We start from the raw sequence: 22,894 nt of genomic DNA on the forward strand, positions 1-22,894 counted from the left end.
AGCGGATAAAACTCATCTCACTACCTAAAATTCACTCTGAGAGACTCGTGACTATCTATTTCCCTCTAACTAAGGAGCGCTATTTAACACTAAGTGTACGCGTCAACAATGACACACTCAGATGAGAGCAAAGAAGAGTTCTGCTCCATGCTAAATTGTGTCATGGACTCTGTATCCCACAATTGGACATGCTGCTTATACTTGTCGACTTTAATGCGCGTGTTGGCAGCAATTTCCAAAACCATTCTTGGCAGAGTCGGTAAATGTGTAGCGCTCGAACCGACACGACAGCTTCTTGTCTTTCCTCGTTACTTTATTTCGCGTATTTCGCTCAACACTTCCCCATCCAACATCGCTCAACGCTCTCCTGCTAACACCGATCCACAGTTCTCCTCCGCGCTCTCCGCTCGCTCGCCGCGTTCCGCCGGTCTCGCTCGCTCCCCTTCAACCCTCCGTCGACTCTCCTCTCCACTCTCTCCGCCACAGTTCGGCTGCTCTTTATCAGCTCCGCCATCCCACTCTGTCGTAACTACATCAGCTTCTCTTCCCACACTCCAGCCGCTTCCTACTGGCTTCGTCGTCTCACTGCTACCCTACGCTTCTCCACTGCTACCCTACACTTCTCCACTGCTACCCCCACTGCTACCCTACACTTCTCCACTGCTACCCTATACTGTTACTAGCTCTGCTGTGTCGACTCTTCCATCCTCTGTCTCCTCCCAGGCGCGAACTCCCGTCTCCTCCAAAAACCCCTGTCTTTATCCCCGAGCCAATTAATCCCCAATTAATCAGGGGCATCCCCCGCGACGCCACTCGCCCCCAGCCCCCGCTGCCACTTGGCATGTTTTTCCAGACAATGCGGCGCCACTAAGCGACAACAACACCCTCTCGGCCAATCAGCACCCTGCGTCCTTAATTACTCCCTGCCACCTGCTACCATCTTCAGACATCACGTCACCTCCTTTGGGACAACAACGACCAGCCAATCAGCGCCCCGTGTCCTTATTTGCTCCCACTGTACGCCGCGTGCGCGCACACCGACTTCAGCGTGTGACGCGTAACTCAGGCACTACAAATGTAACAGCAATGCAAATATTGAGCTACTGTTTGACTTTTGCGCGCATCACGAACTGTCAATCACAAACATATTTCTACCAACTGGATAAGCACAATTTTATATGGATGTACCCCAGATCCAAGCATTACCACATGTTTACTACACCATAACCCGGACTTGAAAGACATCCTGAACACTTAAGCTTTGCGTGGTCCTGAGTGTTCAACAGACCACTTTCTTATCAAAACTCTCTGCAACTTGCATATAACCTTTCCCAGAAGGAAACAAGCCCCTTTTCTTCCTAAGTAGCTCGTCTCTCGAAATGCAAACCCAGCTGGAAATTGCTACAATAGTCGCCCTTGGCACAGAAACACAAACCGAATCAATAACACAGCCACCGTTAGCTGTGTTAGTAAATGGCGGCTTGCCATTTATTTCCACCTCCATGTGGCCACTGCGCTGTCCGAGCTCTCGCCGAGCTTCAAATTTCTTACGTAGACATGCTAATATCTATATAATATATACAATATAATGGCCACCCCCCACAGCTCCGTAGTACCTCTCCCACATTGGCATTAGCTGCCCCGCCCATCTCTAAACCATTTGTAAACAGCTCTTTGATTGGTGTACACCTACTGCAGGTTACGGAGACCTCTCCTACATTAACATTAGCTGCCCCGCCCATCTCTAAACCTTTATATACAGCCTACCTCGGCAGATTTCTCCCTCTTTCTTCACCTGAAGACGATTGCTTGTGTTGCGATTGAAATGTCCTGATATTATTATTGTTTTGATTATTTTTTCTATCTATGTGGCTTTACTGAAAGACCCAAATAATATATTACATATCCTTCTGCACTTTGGCTAACTACCACCTCTTATATATCAGTTTGACTGTCAAGCGACATATCTTAAATGTGCTCTCTGCTCTGTGTGAATATAAAAGGTTACTTGAAAGAACATCAGAAGCTCTGTGAAAACCAGAAAAGCCTGAGCACTGCCAACCCTAATGGGGACTGTGTGGAAAGATATCCAGATATTCAGCAATGATATGTGAATTTCCAATGCAAGGTTCACAATCTTTGAGAATATGCAATAAGAAATACAAGAAGAGGCATTACCTGTATACCGACCCTTGATATATGCCAGTTTTCTTCTACTGGGGACACACGTAGGCCAGGAGCAGCTTGATCTCGTTGTGGATGATGACGGGCTCGGGGTGCAAGTTGTCCGGGAGACGGTGGGCCGCCGTCATTTCCCAGGCGTCCAAAATAACGACGGGCAACCCCGCCATGAGACGACGCATGATCTGGTCGAGCTGACGGTTGAGCCAATCGGACTGGTCGGGCGAGTGGTAGCTGGTGTTGGCCGACTTGAAGATGACCAGCGTCCCGGGGGCTCGCCTCAGCAGGCGGACGACCGCGGCGCGAATGCCGCGCATGCGAGCGACGTAGAAAGACACAGGGAAGCCCGTGAAGTGAGCCCACAAGCTGATCCCCACCACCGTGTCCTTCCCGCCTGGGTTGTGGGACACAGACGTGGACACGAGGATGTGAGAATGCGGACATACACACAGCAAGGCAGACAGAAGGGATTTTCCCAAGTGCTTGTGTTCTTAGTGGAGTGGCTATTGTTGCACTTTTAATTGAAGTGTGAGGTTGGCTGATGAGCCTAAAAAATCTCGTTTTCCAAATCTCTGGAATTTACAGCTGGTCGGACATGGCGTTAAAATATCACTGCCAAGTTAGCATAGGTCACGGTGGTATTGCCTATCTCGCACGGTTAAGTAACGACAGCCGCTTTGCAGTTCGGGTTTTCAGCTCTGCTCGAGTTTATAGCACAACCACATGCAAATGTAAACGGAGTGACCTCATTACATTTTTACATTAAAAAGAACATGCTGCTGCGGGGTAACGTACTAATTTATTCGCTCATTATAAACTGTTCAGCTTTTATATTGGCTGTTGTAAGAGCCAGTACTCATTCGCACAGGAAGACAGACTCGCACGGGTAGAAACTCTACAGTGACAACGGTGGAGGCATGAGAGTTTACTGGCTGGATCGGCTCAGATGTGCGGTGGAAAAGGGGCATATAATGCCACGTCTAGTTGTGGGAGAGTGAAGAGAGGGGCCTCCTGACCGGTGAGGCCGTCGATCTCGTTGGCCACGTAGTGGATGGCGGCCACGGGCCCGTGCGGCGTGAGGAAGGGGAGGCCCTGCGTGCGGTACAGCAGGAACGTCTTGGTGGCCACGCTCGCCGACATGAGTGGGCCCAGCAGCGTGGGCGCGTTGATGTCGATGAACCTCATGTCTGAGAAGGGCAGGCGTGTCATAATATTTATTTTGCACAGCGCCATTCACAGAAAACATGTACAATTACAAACAATAGAACACAACACAGTATCACTACTTTCACAAGACAATAAAATAATCAAAGGCCAGTGAATAAAAAGTAGTTTGAGATGATATTAAAAAATACCAAGGGTATGCGAGTCTATGATAGCCTGAGATAAATAATTACACTGTCGTGGAGTAGAGGAACAATGCTCTGTCACCCATGCAGAGAAGTTTTGTTTTAGGGACCACCAAAAAGCCACCAAAAGAGTAATGAATGAAGGTTCTGTGCGAGTGCATAACAGGAAAGCAGATCTCTTGGGTACGATGGAGCCAAACCAAACCGGGCCTTGTACGTTAGAAACAGAATCTGATGGACACTCGAGGACACCACGTGGGGGCAGATATAAAACCACCCATCGATACAAACTGCTTTTTATTGGATAAGAAAGATCTAAGCCAGCTAAGAGCAGTGCCTGAAATATATCCATGGTTCGTCAGGCCATCTCAAAGAACGTCATGGTTAACAGTATCAAAAGAAAAATAGATAATGAACCAAATTCAACAGGCATGAATAAATCATGAAAAATCGTGCTGTAGAGTGATCTGATGCCTGATTGGGGAGGTTAAGTGATCGCACTCATCTCTGGACGGTTGTTTCACCGAAAGACCACAATACTGTTTCTGGAAAAGGATATTAGAAAGGGGCCTATAACTACATGGCAGGTCAGGGTCCACATTCTGTGTTTCTAACAAAGGCTTGACCGTCGCAGTTTTAAAAGTGGATTCAATTCTCGAGCCTAAAAGGGTATTAATAATGTTAGTCACAAATTGGAATGAACAAATAACGATGTAGAAGTATTAAAGGAGCAGTATCGAAGGAACACGTTGTGCATTTCATCATGGAGTAACCTGTACAACTTCTGTTCCTGAAACCCGGATAGATTTGGAAGTAGCATTTGGCAAGACTGCAGTTTAAAGATGAATGGAGTTCATACTGGTAGGAACCTCCTGGTTACACCAGCCCACAGGCGATTATTGTGTCCGTCCGTCCGTTGTGCAGGGAGGGGCTGGGTGGGGAGGGTGGGGAGGGGCTGGGTGGGGAGGGGCTGGTCACCCCGTGGTGCCCTTATAAAACTCAACGTTTAACCTACTCACGCCGGCTTGTGCCCGCCCTCACAGTCGGTCATATTTGCGGAATATACCACGCCGCCGTTGACCCTGGCCATTGACCGAGCAACCCAACGTTCCTACCAGCTCCCTCCGCAGGAATGTGTTGACTCATGTTATCTATAATCATTTTGAAAAAAATTTCAGGTGTGTCATTGTAGTACTCCACTTATGTCACGGTGACTCCATTCCCATACTCTTTAATGTAACGTCAGTGTGGTAATAGTCATGTTTGACCATTACAAACTTGTGGGATAACACGGCAACCAGGAAGCCCAGTACTCTCGTCCAAGCTGCGTGGCTTCAGGTATGGGGTTCGTGCTGGAATACCCACGTGTGTGGCACCTGATCAGTGCTATACTAATGGTGTGTTCTCACTACGCAGGTGTCTGCTCATAATACGGCTTTGTTAGCTGTATTAGCCTAGCTGAAGCGAGGCTACGGGCATCCACAACGTGTAGGTAGTTGGTGTGTGTGTTAATTGCTGGGGCATTGCATGTCGCGTGTGTGACCGTTTAAATGCAGTATTTAATATTGGGAGGCCGAGACACACGCCATATGTGCGGACTGTATAACAGCAGTATTTAACATTTGGATATTGTTATGTGCGTCCAGGGTGGGTCCATGTGGAAGCCGCGTGAGAAAAGTAGGGAGGCTGGGTAGGCCTTTAAACCAAGCCAACGCAGACGAGTGTTCTTTTCACTCGCTCGTACTAACTTAGAGTTGAGTGACAATGCTATTGCATTAGAAGAATGCAACAAAAATGCAACATCAGCGACTGATGGGATATGACGATCGCCAAGAGTGCGGGACTGCTACACTTGCCAGAAGTTTGTGACACCAGTAGCCTCCACAAAGGGGCTGCATGGGAAGAGAGATACAAGAAAACGTCATGGAGTATCAATACCTTATAAGGAGGTTCCTGCTAGATTGAAATGTTTTGACAATTTCATGAATGAGCATTTGGCATTTGACCTCAGAGTGGACTCCTGTCTTGTCTCCCATTCAACTTTTCCACTGGCCTTGTGCAGCTGTCCAGCCCTGTCCCTCTCCTCCCGTAAATCGTGACGAGGAGGACAGGTGGGCTACATAGAAACAAAATAAGGTTCGGAGACGATGAGTAGATACTCTGCGTTGTGTTCTGTCCTCCAGAGAAGTGGGTCACTCCACAACAGCCGAGCACCAGGGGTTTGTGAAACGGTACATATTTATTTTAAAGTGTTCTTCCGAGGAACGTTTGGGTGCCTGAAATAATGACCAGACACCAGCTAGATTTGCTTAGCCAAAAGCTGGATTTGCGTGCCTTGTGAGGCCAGAACATCAATGTTTTGGTCTGCCTCGTACCGAGAGGGCGCTGTACTGGCTGGGCTTGGGTGCGCCAGTGGAAAAGGGGTATTGAAGGCCACCGTTGATATAGATCATACAAAGCACTCTGAGCCGGTGGAGCAATAGATGGTGAGTTCCATCTACCTGGCACATGAGCGGTGAGGTGCAGGAACCACTGGCGAATGGTGGAGTCCCCGTACATGTAGAACCTCTTGTTGCTCAGGCAATTGGCCAGGTCTTGAGGGGCTGGGAAGGGCCGAGCCTTGCAGGACAGCGACACCCACTCATCGTTGAGGTAGAAGCCGCTTGGGGAGGGCACGGGGTGGCCCGGCACACATGGTCCAAGGACATTTTCTAGGACGGACACGCACGCAAAACCAATATAAATCCTATCGTAGACAAACATATGACAAACTTACGAAAACTGCTACGATCTTATCATCATACTACCATTGACTTTAACATCCAGTCTGTTTTCTTTTTCAATATTTATGATCGTGTTAAACTCATAGTCTGCTGAATTTACAAGATTCTCTTCAGATAATACTGGTAGGAACCTCCTGGTTACACCAGTCCACAGGGGATTATTGTGTCCGTCCGTCGTGCAGGGAGGGGCTGGGTGGGGAGGGAGGGGCTGGGTGGGGAGGGGAGGGTGGGGAGGGGCTGGGTGGGGAGGGTGGGGCTGGGTGGGGAGGGGCTGGGTGGGGAGGGTGGGGAGGGGCTGGGTGGGGAGGGTGGGGAGGGGCTGGGTGGGGAGGGGCTGGTCACCCCGTGGTGCCCTTATAAAACTCAACGTTTAACCTACTCACCCCGGTTTGTGCCTGCCCTCACAGTCGGGCATATTTGCAGAATACACCACGCCGCCGTTGACCCTGGCCATTGACCGAGCAACCCAACGTTCCTACCAGCTCCCTCCGCAGGAATGTGTTTGTTTCTACTGTGGCCTCTCTGAACAGGTGTGGCCACACACGTGCTCAGCGCTCAGCACTCACCGAGGTTTTGTGGTGATAGGGACGGCTGCACCTCGATCTGGCTTGGATCTCCGCTGATTGTCACCTTGGAGACTTCACTTCATCACGCAAGAACAACGCACAAAAGAATGGGTGAGGAATGGACCACAGACGGGAAACCACACCAGCAGGTAACATGTAATCAAAAAATTACTGTGAATGTAAGATTAGTCTTGTCTGTAAATGATGAAACCCATCACAGCATATTCAAACTAGTAGAAAACACTATGCTCCCAGGGTTGGGCTCATCAGCCATGCAAAGTCATTTTATTCTCTACTATTGCTCTGAAGTCACCCAACAGTAATCATCATTTTGATTCTACAACCATCACGTGAAGGTGAGAATTGTCATGCAGGGGGGAGATGTCGGCTCTTACTTGCTGAAGAACCGGTCCTCCTGCTTTGTGAGAATGTTTCTGCGTCCTCTGTTCGAGTGAAATCGCAGGGTGTCACAGGGCAATGTCCTGGGCTTCTTGCAGAACCACATGTGTCCCGTAGCCGCGTCCCTGTACTCGCACATCCTGGACTTTATCATTAAGTGCGGCACCGCGTTGCACTCGGTGGCCTCGCCTCTCGCTCCTTCCTTCTCGAAGTAGCCGGTAAAGAAGATCTTGTTGGGCACCGAGTCACGGAGGCGGCTCATGATGTGCACAGCCTCGCTCGAGTGAACCAGCTTGACGTCCACGAGGGCCTCGCCGGGCCACGGCAGCACGACGCTCGCCGTGTACGAGCCGTTGTCGTGGTCCAGCACCGAGCCGAATACTCCTGCCCGGAGCCTCTGTGAGTAGACTTTGATGCGAAAGTAGTCTCCGCCGTGCCGCTTGTCCCTGCCGTGGTGGTCTCGAGCCTGCACGCCGAGGCGCAGCGTGTCACCCACCGTGAAGTTGTGTGTCCCACCCAGCAGCCGGTAGCTCGTGGCCGTGGGGCTGGTGGACGACTCGAAGTCGAAGGATGACGTGGCAGGCAGGCTTGGCCACCAGAGGAGTTGTCGCAGGTCGTCCATCTCGGGGTCCTGTAGCTCCGTGGTGGAGCTTCTGGGGCTTGGTTCAGGCCTCGCATGGCGGGGTGGTTTTTGCGAGGGAGTGAGGATGAGGGGCACCTGGGGAGGTGCAAAGAGGAAACGTAGACGTAGGATCACGAAGCCCAGAGGGGCAGGATGTCAGTGTCAACTTTTGCTTTGGGAATAGCGACACGTTTACGGAAACGTGCAATACACCGCATCCTAAAGACAATCAATTTTGCAGGGGTGAAATAACCATCTCAATAATTCACCTTCAGGACTTACGGTGACGTCATGACTAAGTGAGCAGCACTCAAACAGACATCATTGATGTCAACTCAGTATACTATTTTTCGATGATTTTCGTCTGTTGATTGATTTAATTCTGTTTAATCATGTTCCTAGGGGAAGAGCCCGGTTCGTGGACATTCTTACTCTTACATGGCTAACTCGAACTTTTGGGCTCAGGCCTATCCTAAGCAACTGAAGCTTCCGCCTGTGGCTTGTCTCCCCCTTACTTCACGTGTATAATGGCAAAACGAGTCGCAGGCAAGAAGTCTGAGGCCTCCTCTCTACTGTCTTTGCAAATCAAGAAGAAACCTAGAACCCCTCCTGGAGGGACACAATGGGTGTTACAAAACGTACTTGACAAAATCTAGAAATTGTCCCAATATACTAGTGAAATTGGACAGCAAACGGAAGAGAACACCACTCTACTCCAGGTCCTCAATGAAAGTTAAGCGGGATCAATGAGAGGGTGGAAAGCAAGGCCGTAATTATAATATATATTGGGGGGGGGGGGGGACACATCCCCTCGAATATTCAAATATGCTGAAAATGCCCCCCCCCAATATATTGATCTAAAAATATTTATAAATAAAAATTTCTATGCTACGACAGGCAACCACGCACCGCCGTCCGAAATAATCATTAGCAAATGTAATCAAAATCATAACTGAACTTTACAAATTGCCATTATTATTACTACTGGTTATAGCATTGTAATAAAGGACTCGGTCAGGCGATGTTGGTCTCCGCTTGTCCTTTATTTGGGTTCTTGTCTCGCACCCTGCTGGTCCTCGTCCGGACCCGCGCACCCTCTGCTGTGCACCCCGCGCACGCTCCGTGTGGCCCTCGCCCACACCGTGGCCGCTCCGCTTCCTCCATGTGCCCCCCGTACACGCCGCCAGCCACACTGCTGCTCCGTGTGCCCCGCACACTCTGCTAGCCACTCACTAGCTACGTGTGCCCCGCACACCCTGCTAGCCACACCGCTGCTCCAGCTACCCCACGCACACCGCTGGCCGACGGTGCGCGTAGGTCCCCGACCACGTGGCAAATGGCGCCACTTCCCCGCCACTGCCCAGCGTGGCTTCCCCCTATTTTCACTCTCTTCCAACTCCCCGATCTCTTACGGCTCTCTCCTTATATCCTCCCCATCCCGTGACCCTGACTCCTCCTTCCCGTACTGCCCCCGTCTCCGCCCCCCATTCACCCCGTCTCCCATTGGAGCCAAGGTGAGCAGTGGCTCCTCCCACACGCTCCGTCGACCAGGCTCCGCCCCCCCAATACTCCGGGCCGTGTGAGTGGCGCGGAGGCCAGCAACCACCCTGTTCTTGCTCGCATTACATGACCCCCCCCCCCTGATGAAAAAGCCAGCCGTCCCCGGCTGCAACAGAACAACAATAATGCGAGCAACAACAAGACAATCAGGAATCACAAGACAAAACGGAGATTAGAACAACAATTAACGAAAGGGAAGGGACTTAGAACAAGTGCGGGTCGCCGGCCCGTCCCTCACGGGGGGCGGCCCCCGCACGGACCGTGATCTTGACAGGGTTTTAGGAGCGGCGGGACTGGAACCGTCCGCCGCTGTTGGAGGCCTGTCAATCCCAGCGTCCCGTTCCCCAGAGAGGCCCGTCGTCGGGGCCTCCTGCAACTGCGCCCGCGGCGGGGTTGGAGGGGCAGCGGGGCCAAGTGTCCCTGTCGCCGTGGTAGGCCCACCCAGAGCAGGAATCACTGTGGCCGGCAGGATCACAGCCGGTCCGTCTACAGGAGGCACGACAGGCGCGCTTGCAGGTTGAACAGGCAAAGTCAGTGGCGCGTCGGTCGCGACAGACACCGGCAAGGCAACATTAGGAGATGACGCATCCATCCGCGGGGCCACGTAGGGTTTCAATCGAGACGTATGAACGTACCAGCGCCGCGATCCGAACCGAACACGCGCGGACTGCAGACTAGGAACCTCAATAAGCACAACCGGCCCCTGCCACGGTTTGTGCAACTTAGGGGAGGTCCCCACCGGTACCTGTGGGCAGTGCAGCCAGGCCATGTCCCCCACCCGCCAGGGGGACTCACAATGCGAGCGCCGTGCACAACATTCGTTCCGGGCCTGGGTCTTGGCCGTAGCCAATCGGGCCCCCTCCCGCGCCTCTGCCACGCGACGAATGGTGTCCCCAATATAATCAGGGAGAGGCTTGACAGGACCCTTCGCCCCCGTGCCCAGTTGCACATCCACCGGCGGCACATTCTCGCGGCCGTACATGAAAAAGAAAGGTGAGTACCCCGTCGACGCATGTGGCGTCATCCAGTATGCGGAGAGCACCCCAGGGATATGCAAATCCCAATCAGCCTGCTTTTCGCTAATCGTATGACAGAGCATGGTCGACAGGGTCCGATTGAGCCGTTCAACCATCCCATCCATTTGCGGATGGTAGGTTGACGTCCGAACCTTCTTGGTCCCCAGTGCAGCGCACACCTCGCTCAACAGTTTGGAAGAAAAATTTCGCCCTTGGTCCGTGAGCAACCTTTCCGGTGCCCCTTTATCCATTACGTATCCGAACAGGAACGCCTCCATGATAGACGCGGCTGACTGATCGGCTAAGGGCCAGGCCATCAGCCAGCGGGAAAGATATTCCACCCCGACCAACAAAAATGTATTCCCCCGAGCGGACGGCGGAAAGGGCCCCAAAATATCCAACGCCACCAACTCGTTAATCCGTGACACCTGTATGGACTGCACTGGTGGAACATATGGGTGTTTAGGCGGTTTCCGCCGGGCACAGTCGGAGCATGCCCGAATGTGCCCGACGACATCAGTCGTCATGCCGTGCCAAAAATAATCCCGCTGTAATGTCAACAAGGTTTTCTGCACCCCGAGATGTAACAACTTCTCAGAGTGCAGAGTCCGAATCAACTCATATCGCAACGACGACGGTACAACAAGACGCCAGCGATCGTGCAAACCTTCACTCCACATCAACAAGCCATCTCGGAGAGCAGTTCCTGGCGTCCCATCGGACAGCGGTCCACCTCTCTCCTTCGCAGCCTGACCCTGCAAGGCCCCCAGCGACTCATCGAGCAATTGCTCGCGAACCCATACCGAACGGGGAAAATTCAAAACCCAATCAGCCGGTTCTGGACACGCGGGAGCCTCAGGCACCTCCACAGCAGACATAACAGGCCGAGGGGGCTGCGGAACCCGCGTGCACCTATTCGTGCCCGAAGCGCAGGCGCAAGGGGACCCCTGCGGCAATCTGGAGAGTGCGTCCGCGTTCGCGTGACGCGATCCTTTACGATACTGAATCTCAAATGAATATTCCTGCAGGGTTTCCAACCATCGTGCCAATTGGCCAGACGGTTGGTCAACCCTCAGGGAATATTGCAAAGATGAGTAACGCAGTAGCGGGTCTCCGCTGGAGACAACACGCGGCTACCGTAAGCCACCACGCGTTCGACGCCGCCCTTAGACTGGGACAGAACGGCCCCAATCCCGGTGTCACTAGCGTCAGTATCCAGAATAAAAGGGCGAGTAAAATCTGGATAGTCCAGCATCGGCGCCGACGCCAAACGATCGCGTAGGCCCTGAAACGCCACCTCCTCCGTCAGTCCCCAGCTGACCCTCCGGCCCTTCGCCGTAAGGAGGTGCAACAGCCTAGCAATCGTGGCAAAGTTTGGAATGAACCTGCGGTAATACGAAGCGAACCCAACGAACCGACGCACGTCCCCCACTGTGGCCGGAGTCGGCCAGTTTCGGACGCATGCTGTCTTCTCCGGGTCCATGGCCACCCCGTCCGAACTGACTATGTGGCCCAAATAGCGCACGGATCGTTGCAACAGGTGACACTTTTTGGGCTTAAATTTCAAATTGGCGGAACGCATCCTAGCAAACACCGCGTCCAATCTCCACAGATGTTCCTCAAACGTGCGGCTGATGACGATAACATCATCTAAATATATCAAACACATGTCCCACTGCAGACCGGTCAACACGAGCTCCATCAACCACTGGAACGTCACAGGGGCGGCGTTCAAGCCCATGGGAAGACAATTAAACTGAAACAAGCCCTGCGGCGTACGGAAAGCCGTCTTTTCCCTCGAGGACTCGTCCAGGGGAAGTTGCCAGAATCCCGACAAGAGATCAAGAGTAGAAAAAAAATTCGCCCCAGACAAGGCATCGAGGGAATCATCCATACGCGGAAGGGGGTACGCGTCCGCAACCGACACCTTATTTAACCTGCGAAAATCGACACAAAATCGCAATTTCCCATCCTTTTTCTTCACGAGGACCACCGGGGCGCCCCACGGACTGTTGGACGGGGAAATAATGTCAGCGGCCAGCATATCCTCCACTGCGCCGCGTACATGATCCCGCTCCGTCGGACTCAACCGATGCGGGTTCATCCGAATCGGAGCGGCATCCCCCGTATCAATATGGTGGGAGAGCAAGAAGGTGCGTCCCAAATCGAAATCGTCCGAACTAAAGACGTCGGAATACTTTCCCAACAGCGCGCGAAGCGCGGACCGTTGGTCCCCAGTCAAGGACGCATTTTCCCGGCACAATTCGGCAATCCAGCGATCATCCTGTGCCGTGGAGGCCGAGACCCTCCCTACGAGGCCCCAGCGGCCCCGATCATCATGGGCCGTGAAAGCAGTCGTAGCATGAGCCAAAACCATTCCGGCTGGCACAATAACATTATCCCCGCTCCCATTCAACACTTGTAAAAACGGAGGCTGACCCGGCCGAACAATCGTCTGTGCCCCGACCAGCATCAAGCCACCCGTTATAGCATTGGACGGCGACAACAACACGCCCGCCGCACCCTCGATTCCCGGCACTGGTTTCCGATACCGCAGCGGAATAAGCATCTGCGAGCCAGGTGGAATATCAACCGATACCTCGGACAGCGCCTGCACCTGGCGGTCAGGAGCGGACTGGCCCCAGGGTGATGGCAAGAAATAAATTTTGCAGCCCCCCGGTAATTCGATACAATTCTGATCCACCCTTATCTGAATGGGCATTTTCGCCAGGAAATCGGTCCCCAACAAGCAGGGCACCGCGAGGGACCTGGAAATCAACACCGTCCCTGAAGCCGAAACACCCCCAACTGATATACTGGTGTCCACCTGACCCACGATGCCCATACTTCCCCTGTTCGCCGCTATGCAAGAGTCGTAAACCGGTCGTACCCGCCCCGGCGGAATGGACAGGAGATGGAATATCACGTCGGAGATAATGGTCGCGGATGCACCCGAGTCCACCAAAATGCGCACGTCGCCCCTTGGATCAAACCCTGCACAGTCGACGCACCAGTAGCGGCCGCAACCACCCTCCGTGCCAATTTCCACCACTGCGTCAGTGAGCGACGCGGATCTCTCAGCGCCCCCCCGTTAGTAATGTCACCCAGACCGCGTAGCGATGGTGATGCATGAGATGACAGGCCTTGCCGGGTGTCTGATGCGTACTGACTTGCCTGTCGTGGGTGATCTTGCCGCGTCGCGTCCTTGGCAGGGGCCTCCTGCAGGAGCGGCGGCCGAGAGCGAGCCCAACACTCCCTGGCGAAGTGCCCCCGACGGCTGCAGCGGAAGCACGACAAGTCGGCTCGTCGTCCGGCACCCCCTCTGTCTTGGCGATCCCGCAACGGTGGCCCCGAGCGCAACTCCGCTCCCCCTCGAGTAGGCCACTGGGTCAATGCTGCCGCCAGCTCCTCAGGCCCCCTCTTGTCCTGTACGTAGACGGCTTTGGATGGATCCCACCCTGTGGCACCGCCTTCGATGTTGGGGCTCCCCGTCCAGGCCGTCACCTGCTTCCACCGGCGTAGGCTGAATTGCGCGTCCAGGCACTTAGCCGCTATCCGGGAGGTCAGCTGTTCGTGGCCGCACACCGGCATGGGGATGCCCAAATCCCTGGACAACTCCAACATCTTGCTCAATATTAAAGGCTCCAGCAAGTCGTGCTCCGTGTTCGGATATGCGGCCATAGCCAGCTCCAACACAGCGTCCCGGAAAGCCACTGGCGATTCTTCTGGTGCCCATTGCCGCTGCACAAATCTGCGATGTGCGTCGTCCGGGGGCTCATAAGCCTCCGCCATTTCCTCGAACACTCCTTTTAGCGTCGTCTTCCTCGCGGCCTTGATGGAGCGGAAGAACCTCACAGACTCGTCGTCCAGGAGCGTCGGTAGGACCTCCAAGGCTTCCGCATCCGTCCACTTGGCGGATCGGACCGCCGCCTCAAAACAGCAGGCAAATGCACTCCAATCCCCGCCGATTGAGAACTCCTTAACCATCATCAGACGATGGCTGCGGGTCCCCAAGTCGCCGTCTCCCACTGAAGGTGTTCCACGCGGTGGCGACAAGATGGCGTCTCCATGCGGCGGGGTCAAGATGGCGGCTTCCCGCGGTGGAGGCAACAAGATGGTGGCTTCCCGCGGTTCGTCCCCGACCACGCCCAAGATGGCGGCGTCCTGCTGCGTGTCGGAGAGTGCGGGAAGCGTTGCGCAGGCCCCAATGGCGGACGGCTCGGCTCCACTCGAAGGCTCCCCGCTTGGCCGATCCGGCCTCGTTGCTGTCGTCACCAGGGTGCATAATTGCATCAAAACGGCCCACAGCGAATCAAGTTGGGCCACCACGTGTCACCAGCCCTCCTCGGCGCCCGTCGATGCAGACTGCCCGGCCGCCCCGACAACATCTTGCACTCCTGGCGCGTCGCGCGTCCCCACGTCGCCTCCGCCTTCCATCGTCGGGAGCGCCACCGCTGGAGGAAGATCGTCTTCGTCTTCAGAAGATGGTGCAGGTATGTTCTTTTTCTTGAGATGTTTAGATATCTCGTACCACTTCTGACACCAGTGTAATAAAGGACTTGGTCAGGCAATGTTGGTCTCCGCTTGTCCTTTATTTGGGTTCTTGCCTCGCACCCCGCTGGTCCTCGTCCGGACCCGCACACCCTCTGCTGTGCACCCCACGCATGCTCCGTGTGGCCCTCGCCCACACCGTGGCCGCTCCGCTTCCTCCGTGTGCCCCCCGTACACGCCGCCAGCCACACTGCTGCTCCGTGTGCCCCGCACACTCTGCTAGCCACTCACTAGCTACGTGTGCCCCGCACATACCTGCTAGCCACACCGCTGCTCCGGCTACCCCACGCACACCGCTGGCCGACGGTGTGCGTACGTCCCCGACCACGTGACAAATGGCGCCACTTCCCCGCCACTGCCCAGCGTGGCTCCCCCCTATTTTCACTCTCTTCCAACTCCCCGATCTCTTCCGGCTCTCTCCCTATATCCTCCCCATCCTGTGACCCTGACTCCTCCTTCCCGTACTGCCCCCGTCTCCGCCCCCCGTTCACCCCGTCTCCCATTGGAGCCAAGGCGAGCAGTGGCTCCTCCCACACGCTCCGTCGACCAGGCTCCGCCCCCCCAATACTCCGGGCCGTGTGAGTGGCGCGGAGGCCAGCAACCACCCTGTTCTTGCTCGCATTACAGTATTATGGTGTACTGCAGTTCTGCGTGTGGTGGTTTGTCCAAGTTGTGTTGCCGTACCCCAGCAGAAGCCGTTGCTCGACTGCTGTGGGTAGGTACAATCAATGCCAAACACTGTCCTGTCTCTCCATTTCATTGCTATATCACTGCTGAGAGGAAACACACTTTTTGGTGAAAACGGGCCGATTTGCGATTGCTAATCAATTAACCATCACTAACGTTAACTATCATAGCTAAGTAAGTTACTTGGAAAGTTAATTAGCCACATATTTACCCAGCGAGCAACAATGGCGCTCACGGGTGTGTTCATATAACGTTAATGTCTCTATTACGTTACTAGGGGTTGTTCGGGGGTGCCTGCGACGCCCCTCACAACCATTTACGGCCTTTGGCCAGGAAAGTCACACACGAACGATGCATTCACGCAAGCACCCGATGCTCCGTTTTTAAGTTTTAAAATGAAACATCTTTGGATTGTATTATGTTTTGAATTAGATAATTTTACTTCTTCATTAAAGCTTATATCATTTTACATCTGGAAGACTTAATTGAAAAGGACATTGTGTGAATTTTCTCTCGTCGTTAAGTAGATGTCCTTGCTGGATGGTTCGATTTGATGTGGACTTTCACTTGTTTGGGATTGCGGGATCGAGATAAGACAACATAGAGCTAGCCGTGCGAGAAGACCGCCGTCTGTAGATTGATTCCAACGTAATCGAACGTCTATCCCTACACCTCCGTCGTTGATGCAGGGGGTGCATAAGTTTGCAGTGCCCCCTGCATAAAAACGATGGAAAGTGCAGTGTTCATCACAGATAGATAGAGTTGTGCGCTCATATAAGAGGACATTTGTCAGAAAGCCCACGTGAAGTCTGAGTAAAGTGTCAACCATTTATGTTGCGCTGCATGTGTAATATTTGTAGACAGTAGAATTGATTTATTGCATATTTGTATAGTATAATGTACTTGCTTATGATAAATAGCATTATTAGTTAAAATTTTTGATTTAAAGCGTTCGTGACTGCAGGGATTCATATTCTTGGTTCTTTCGGTAAAGTCACGTAGAAGGGAAATAATAAAATAATTTAAATATAAAACAATACAAAAAAATATATATTTATATTATTTCCCTTCTAGCATTATTAGTGTTTCTTGGATTAAAGTGCAAGCAGTTTTATTACAGTCAACTTTCATTCACAGTGAGTGTCCTCATGAGCAAGAGGAAGGGTGGCAGTGACATTCGTCAGCCTCAGAAAAAAAGAAAAGTAAGCATTAACACCATTGGAACCTCCTTTGCCTTTTGGCGTCATCTGGTCCAACACCATGTGAGACTAGGCTCTAAGAAAAGCTGTCTCTGGTGTGAACCAATCAATTTCAAGGACAGTGCATACATTATCAGAGTTGTTTTTTTTTGTTTGCGTTCCGACCGCAGTTATTGTGGTCAATGCAAACATGACTCCTTGTAAAAAAAAGGTGTCAGTTTTGTTGCCAGATTAAAGGGTAAAAAAACAATTATCAAGAAAAGTAAGTTGAGAGCAGTGAGAAAATTAGTACCAGTCAGATGATAGAAGTATACAGTAGTACAAGAGATGAGTCAATGTTTCTCGATATAATAATAATTGCCATTCAGATCAGAAATGGTTATTAATCCATCCCTGAAAAGCATGGCAAGGCAAGAGACACCACTTGTTTACTGATAATATTTTTTTCATGTAAAAAATGACGGTCTTGCCGACGCTCTATACCATTTACGAATGGCCCCCACCCACATCCCGAGGGCCTTTTGAAAGATACTCTATTCTCCTGTTACCTATTTAATATGGAACCATAAGATGTTTAGAATAGATTACCACTCCATTACCCTACCTAGGTGAGAATGTAGCCTGGCCCTTCCAGACTTCCTTAAGTTCCATGAAACAATCACTCTCCAGAACTTTAAGCACTGAATTAACCCATTATAGAAAGGGACAGAGAAAAAGTGGGAGAAAAGCTCCGTGAGCCTATGGTCACTGGCTGGGATCAACCTAAAGATAGACCTGGGGCATTAAACTATTTTGGACAGTTTCTAGCACACATTGGGAATATACAATGACGGGAAAATCTCTTTCCCTACCTTTATACATTCATAGGATTCACGTCCTATTACCGCTGTTTTGTCGCCGGGTTTACTACCATCGCTAAACCTCTCCACGCCTTGACGGCAAAGGGTCATAAATTCCATTGGGGAGAGGAGGAGGCCACATTTGTTGCACTCCGGGATGGCTTGGTGAACGCCCCTCCCCTCCGCTGCCCCGACTTTACCTTGCCGTTCGTCCTTGATACAGAGGCTAGTAACACCGGAATTGGAGCTGTTCGGTCCCAAGTTGTCAATGGCGTCGAGAGTGTTGTCGCATATGGAAGCAGAGTGCTGTCTCCGGCCTAACAATGGTATTGTGTCACACCCCGGGAACTGTTAGCTATTGTGGTTTTTGTGCAACAGTATCTCCCCTATTTGTATGGTAGACACTTTGAGGTGCGCTCTGACCATGCGTCGCTACAGTACGCCATCTGGCCAACTTTCACGCTGGTTGGAGGTCCTCCAGGACTACCCCTTCAAGGTTGCCTATCGCAAAGGGTCCCGTCACACGAACGCTGACGCCCTGTCGCGATTACCAACGAGCGGCGGGTGCGCGTACTTTTCGGGCTCCGGGCGCTGTAAGCCGCCCAACGAGCCCTCGCCCCCTCCCCTTGTGGCATCGGCCGAGGTGACATCTGAGGTGACCCGAGGGTCCGGTGGCACGTGGCGCCGTCATTGGGTTAGACCACGAAGAATGGGGGCACCTCCAGGTTGAAGATGCTTCCCTGCTTAAATTGTGACGCCGTGCTGGAGAGACTGATGGGGGCGAGGATTGACTGGGTGTCGCCTCTGTCATTCTCAGAGGCAGAATACTCTTGCATTGGGATGGAGGGTTGCACCATTATAACATTGTTGTGCCCACTGCCCTTCGGGGGTAAGGTCATTTGGGCAGTACACGCGCACCTGTTGCACCTGGGTGTGCATAAGACGCGGACCACACTTAAGTTGGACTTCTTCTGGCCCGACATGGCTGAGGATGTCGCTAATTAGTTGAAGGGGTATATGCAGTGCGCACGGCGGAAGCTGCCGGCAAATCCCTGTTGTCCACCGTTGCAATCGATTCAGGTTTCCTGCGTAAATGAATTAGTTTATCTGGACATCAATGGTCCATTTCCCACAACCCCTCGTGGGAATAAGTACTTGCTGGTGGGAGTCGAGTATTTTTCACGATGGCCTGTGGCCTGGCTGCTTCCCAACCAATCAGTAGTGATGATCACCAAGGCATTCCTCAATGGCTACGTCATGGACAAGGGTGCTCCCAAACGTCTTCTGACCGATCAGGGCAAACATTTTTCTTCAAAATTGTTGCGAGAGGTGTGCGATTTTTCGGGAACAAAGAAAGTACGCACGTCACCGTACGATCCGCAGGGATTTACATATTGCCGGAGTCCTATCTGCATATAGGATGGCCCCTCAAGCATCCACCAGCTACTCACCGTTTTTTTTATGTACGGAAGAGAACACGACTCCCCGATTGATGTTCAGTTACAAGCCTTGCCCAACAAGGCTAAATCAAAAATTTCTAACTCCGTGCGCTTCACCCTTCAAAAGCTTTCCGAAGCGTGGGAAGCTTCCAGGGTTAAGTCCGATTCACGCCAATTGGCCAATAAGCGGCTGAGGGGTTTCCGTGCTTCTGCACATGAGTGGGCGCCTGGGGACAGAGCCTGGTTGCAGGGGTGGTCACGTGTCGGGGCGAGATCCTGCTAGAGGGTTCGAGAAGGTGGTCGTGGCCAAGGGCGGAGCCAGCCACGACCAGTGAGGATATAAACCGGGTCCCCAGAGGGACCGGTGTGTTCAGCGTTGCTGTTGTTATCCTGAAGATCGACGTTCTATGTTCTACTTCCGAGAAGAGTCACCAACACGTGGACCTGGACCCAAGCCGGGGTCCTGTCCGTTGTAGCTACTCCCAGTGTGATTAGTGTAGTTAGCCTGGTTGTCCACCACCATAAGTTGTTATCTGGTAAAGGGGCAGTTACCTTTTGTGTTGATATCAATAAATGTGTTGCCTCCAAAGAGTACGTCTGCGACTCAGTTGAATCCACTACACATGTAATGTTTTACATATGTGTCCTTTAAAAAAAATGCGCAAATTTTAAACGAGGAATGCACGTGGTTAAACCAGACCAATTTGCGATGTCATACCGTACTGGACGCACATGTCACGTACCGCAGAAAATACTTCCACCACGTGGAGAGAAATCCCCTCCACCATGTTGAGGGGATTTCCGTCCACGCGGTGGTGTGAAGCTGGACTCGAGAATGTGGAGGGGTTGGACGTGGTGGAGTTGCTTGTGTCCAATGGTTAGAACTGTCAAATGAGGATCTGATGCAGCTGGAACAATAACGTGCAACAATAACGAGCTGAGGAAGAGGCCGATTAAATGATACTACTACCACCACGAATATTAACTAGCATTCACTGCTACATACTCTTAGGTTTTTTCGGTAAAGTCACGTAGGTAAAAAATAAAAATAAAAAATAATAATAGAAATAAAAAATAAATCACGACGTTTCGGAGGCAACACAAGTCTCCGTCTTCAGGTGGGACCGTCACAGCTAAATTTACTGTATCAAGTGAGGAGAAATCCAAGAGACAAGCTCTTAAATACAAGTTAAGGGGGAGGGGGGAGGGGCTTATCTGAATGTGGTAGCCAGGGAATGGAACGGTGGGGGGGGGGCTAAAAGGGAACAATTGGTGCACCCCAGTCCGGGGTTGAGGCCGATGTTAGCTGACAAATCCAAAATACAAAATGGCAGTACTGTTAAACGCTGGGGATGTCAACACTTGATACAGTAAATTTAGCTGTGACGGTCCCACCTGAAGACGGAGACTTGTGTTGCCTCTGAAACGTCGTGATTTATTATTTTATTTCTATTATTATTTTTTATTTTTATTTTTTACCTACGTGACTTTACCGAAAAAACCTAAGAGTATAAATCTTTGCAGTCACGAAAGCTTCAAATCTAGAATTCACTGCTACAAACAGCAGCAGAAGACGAAAAATGTTGTTCAGCTGTCTTTGGACAGAATTTTCTAAATGTTCTGCAATCAATCCAGAAGTTCCGGTGAAGAGCTCAGAAGGGAGGCAGCTACCTCTGGTGAATATTCCTGTGGCTCCAACTTCATCGTCAGATGAAGAGGCTGGTGACCCTACCCCATCGTCTGCATAACTCCACCACTGGCTCACCCCAAGAGGCCTCGATCACCAACCACGCTCTTAAACTATCTAGGATAAGTTTTTTTTTTTTAAATCGAATTTGTCTTTATTGTTAGTTAATCACATGCAACATGTAATCACATGAATTTTGTATACGTCGTAACATTTAATCACGCATTTTTTCCAGTAATGTCTAATCGGAACACAAACTCTGATTTTAACATAATTTATATGGAAAATTGGAGTTTGCTTCAAGTAATTTCGAGTTTAGTAGCATTTCCCCAAGATTGCATCCATTACGGATAGCGGGGCATTTCTGTATTTCAAGGCACGAGAACAAACACAATCATTAGCACGAATGAGTAAAAAAAACAACACGCGGGAGACAGTCATTAACACTGACAAGCAACATGCTAATTAATGCATTAACACGAACAGAACCGCGGTGGACTTGGTTTGAAGTTTCATATTTATTCGATATTCGCAATAAATCACGTAGACTTCTCACACCGGTCTGGGTGAAACGTCATCCCTGAGTGCTGTAGCTGGCTCTGCGTGCACAAATCAGGTGGATGCCGAAAGGGGGACTAAAATAAAAGAACGACGAAGTGCAGGAAAGTAAAACAAACTAAGAAGAATAAAGGAAGCTGTGCTGGGTGAAAGCTATGATCGGATAAAGCAAGCCGAAAACAACTCAACAGATTCGATATGCCTTATAAAGAAAGGTTAATACCGCACAGTAGAGAGGCGACATTTCGGCCAAAATAACTTCTCCGTCAACGCCCATCCATCAAGAGCCATCGCCCGATTTGTCGCCGATTATATACTTTTTATTTAAAGGCGCTGTTATTGAGGAATGTGTACAAATTGTTGAGATTAATTGTGCTTGTTGCACCACTGCCAACGCAGCAGCAGCAGCAGCAGCAGGTAACTTGAGTAGACACGGAGCTGAGCAGCAAGAGGGGAAGGAGGACGGGTGGAGGAGCGGCGAGACAGTGAGTGACCAAGCCTTGTTGGTCGTCGGGGTTGTTTGACCATACTTCATCACACTGGGCAGTGCGGGTTGGTGTCGGGTGATGGGTGTGGGAGCGCCTATGACTGGCTCCCATATCCCCGATGATAACCGTGGGTGGGAACTCAGGTGTCCGGGTTCGGAGCGCAATGCGCTATCCACTACCGATGCTAGAATAATCCACATTTTTTTCGTGTCAAATCAGAGGCACGTAGACTCACACAGGGACACGTAGACTCACACAGGGACACGTATACTCACACAGGGACTCGTAGACTCACTCAATCAACATTACACGTTTAGAGTGTTTGGCTGCGATACATTTCCACGTGACGAGCCACTTCGTTGGGCTATCATTTGTGGACAAGTCGCTTCTGAAAAAGAGTTACATAGCTCAGTGGCCCTTATCCGGTAAAATAAAAATCGTTTATAGTTTTACATCGCCCCGTACTGAAAAATCTTGGCAGAACCCTCTTAAAAAGAGTCTTGAGACTCAGGGCGATTTTCCTGGGTAAACGAGCGGAATAATTTGACTTAAGAATCGGTAATCGCAACAAATCGTGAACTACACAGGACTGGATAGGGGTTAGGGGTGCAGAAAGGTGAGGTGGATGAAGAGGAGTAGGAGGAGTTCTCACGTTCATCACGAAGACGACGAGGGCGCTGAGAGCGAGGAGCGAGATGAGAAGCCACGACCTGAAGATCCGAGATGGAGGAACACTCTTCGAGTCCATCTTCATCATTCAGCCCCGAGGAGGGAAACGCGGGGACTGCCCGTGCTTCGTCGTAACCTCAATCACTCGCCCCTCCTCCTCCCCCTCCGCCTCCTGCCCCTCGCCCTCCTCCTCCCTCTGTCCCTACACCTGCTACTCCTCGTGCAGCTCCTCCTGCTGATCCTCAACTCTCTTATCGCCCTGATTCGTTCGTCTCATTCGTACTGTGTTCCAAGGCCGTGA

At 51.5% G+C, this 22,894-nt stretch overlaps 1 protein-coding gene across 1 annotated transcript; it reads right to left on the reverse strand.

Annotated features, from left to right (window-relative positions):
• Positions 1-2,213: 2,213 nt before the first annotated feature.
• LOC144942557 (NXPE family member 3-like) lies at positions 2,214-22,681 on the reverse strand. The gene is made up of 6 exons (XM_078869418.1): positions 22,577-22,681; positions 7,275-7,996; positions 6,880-6,956; positions 6,032-6,241; positions 3,198-3,368; positions 2,214-2,575 (listed from the first exon to the last, which is right to left on the reverse strand). The coding sequence occupies exons 1-6, from the start codon at positions 22,679-22,681 to the stop codon at positions 2,214-2,216; spliced, it is 1,647 nt and encodes a 548-aa protein (XP_078725544.1).
• Positions 22,682-22,894: the final 213 nt, after the last annotated feature.

Source organism: Lampetra fluviatilis, chromosome 27 (genome assembly GCF_964198595.1).
Source record: "Lampetra fluviatilis chromosome 27, kcLamFluv1.1, whole genome shotgun sequence".
Classification (NCBI taxonomy): Eukaryota; Metazoa; Chordata; class Hyperoartia; order Petromyzontiformes; family Petromyzontidae; genus Lampetra; species Lampetra fluviatilis.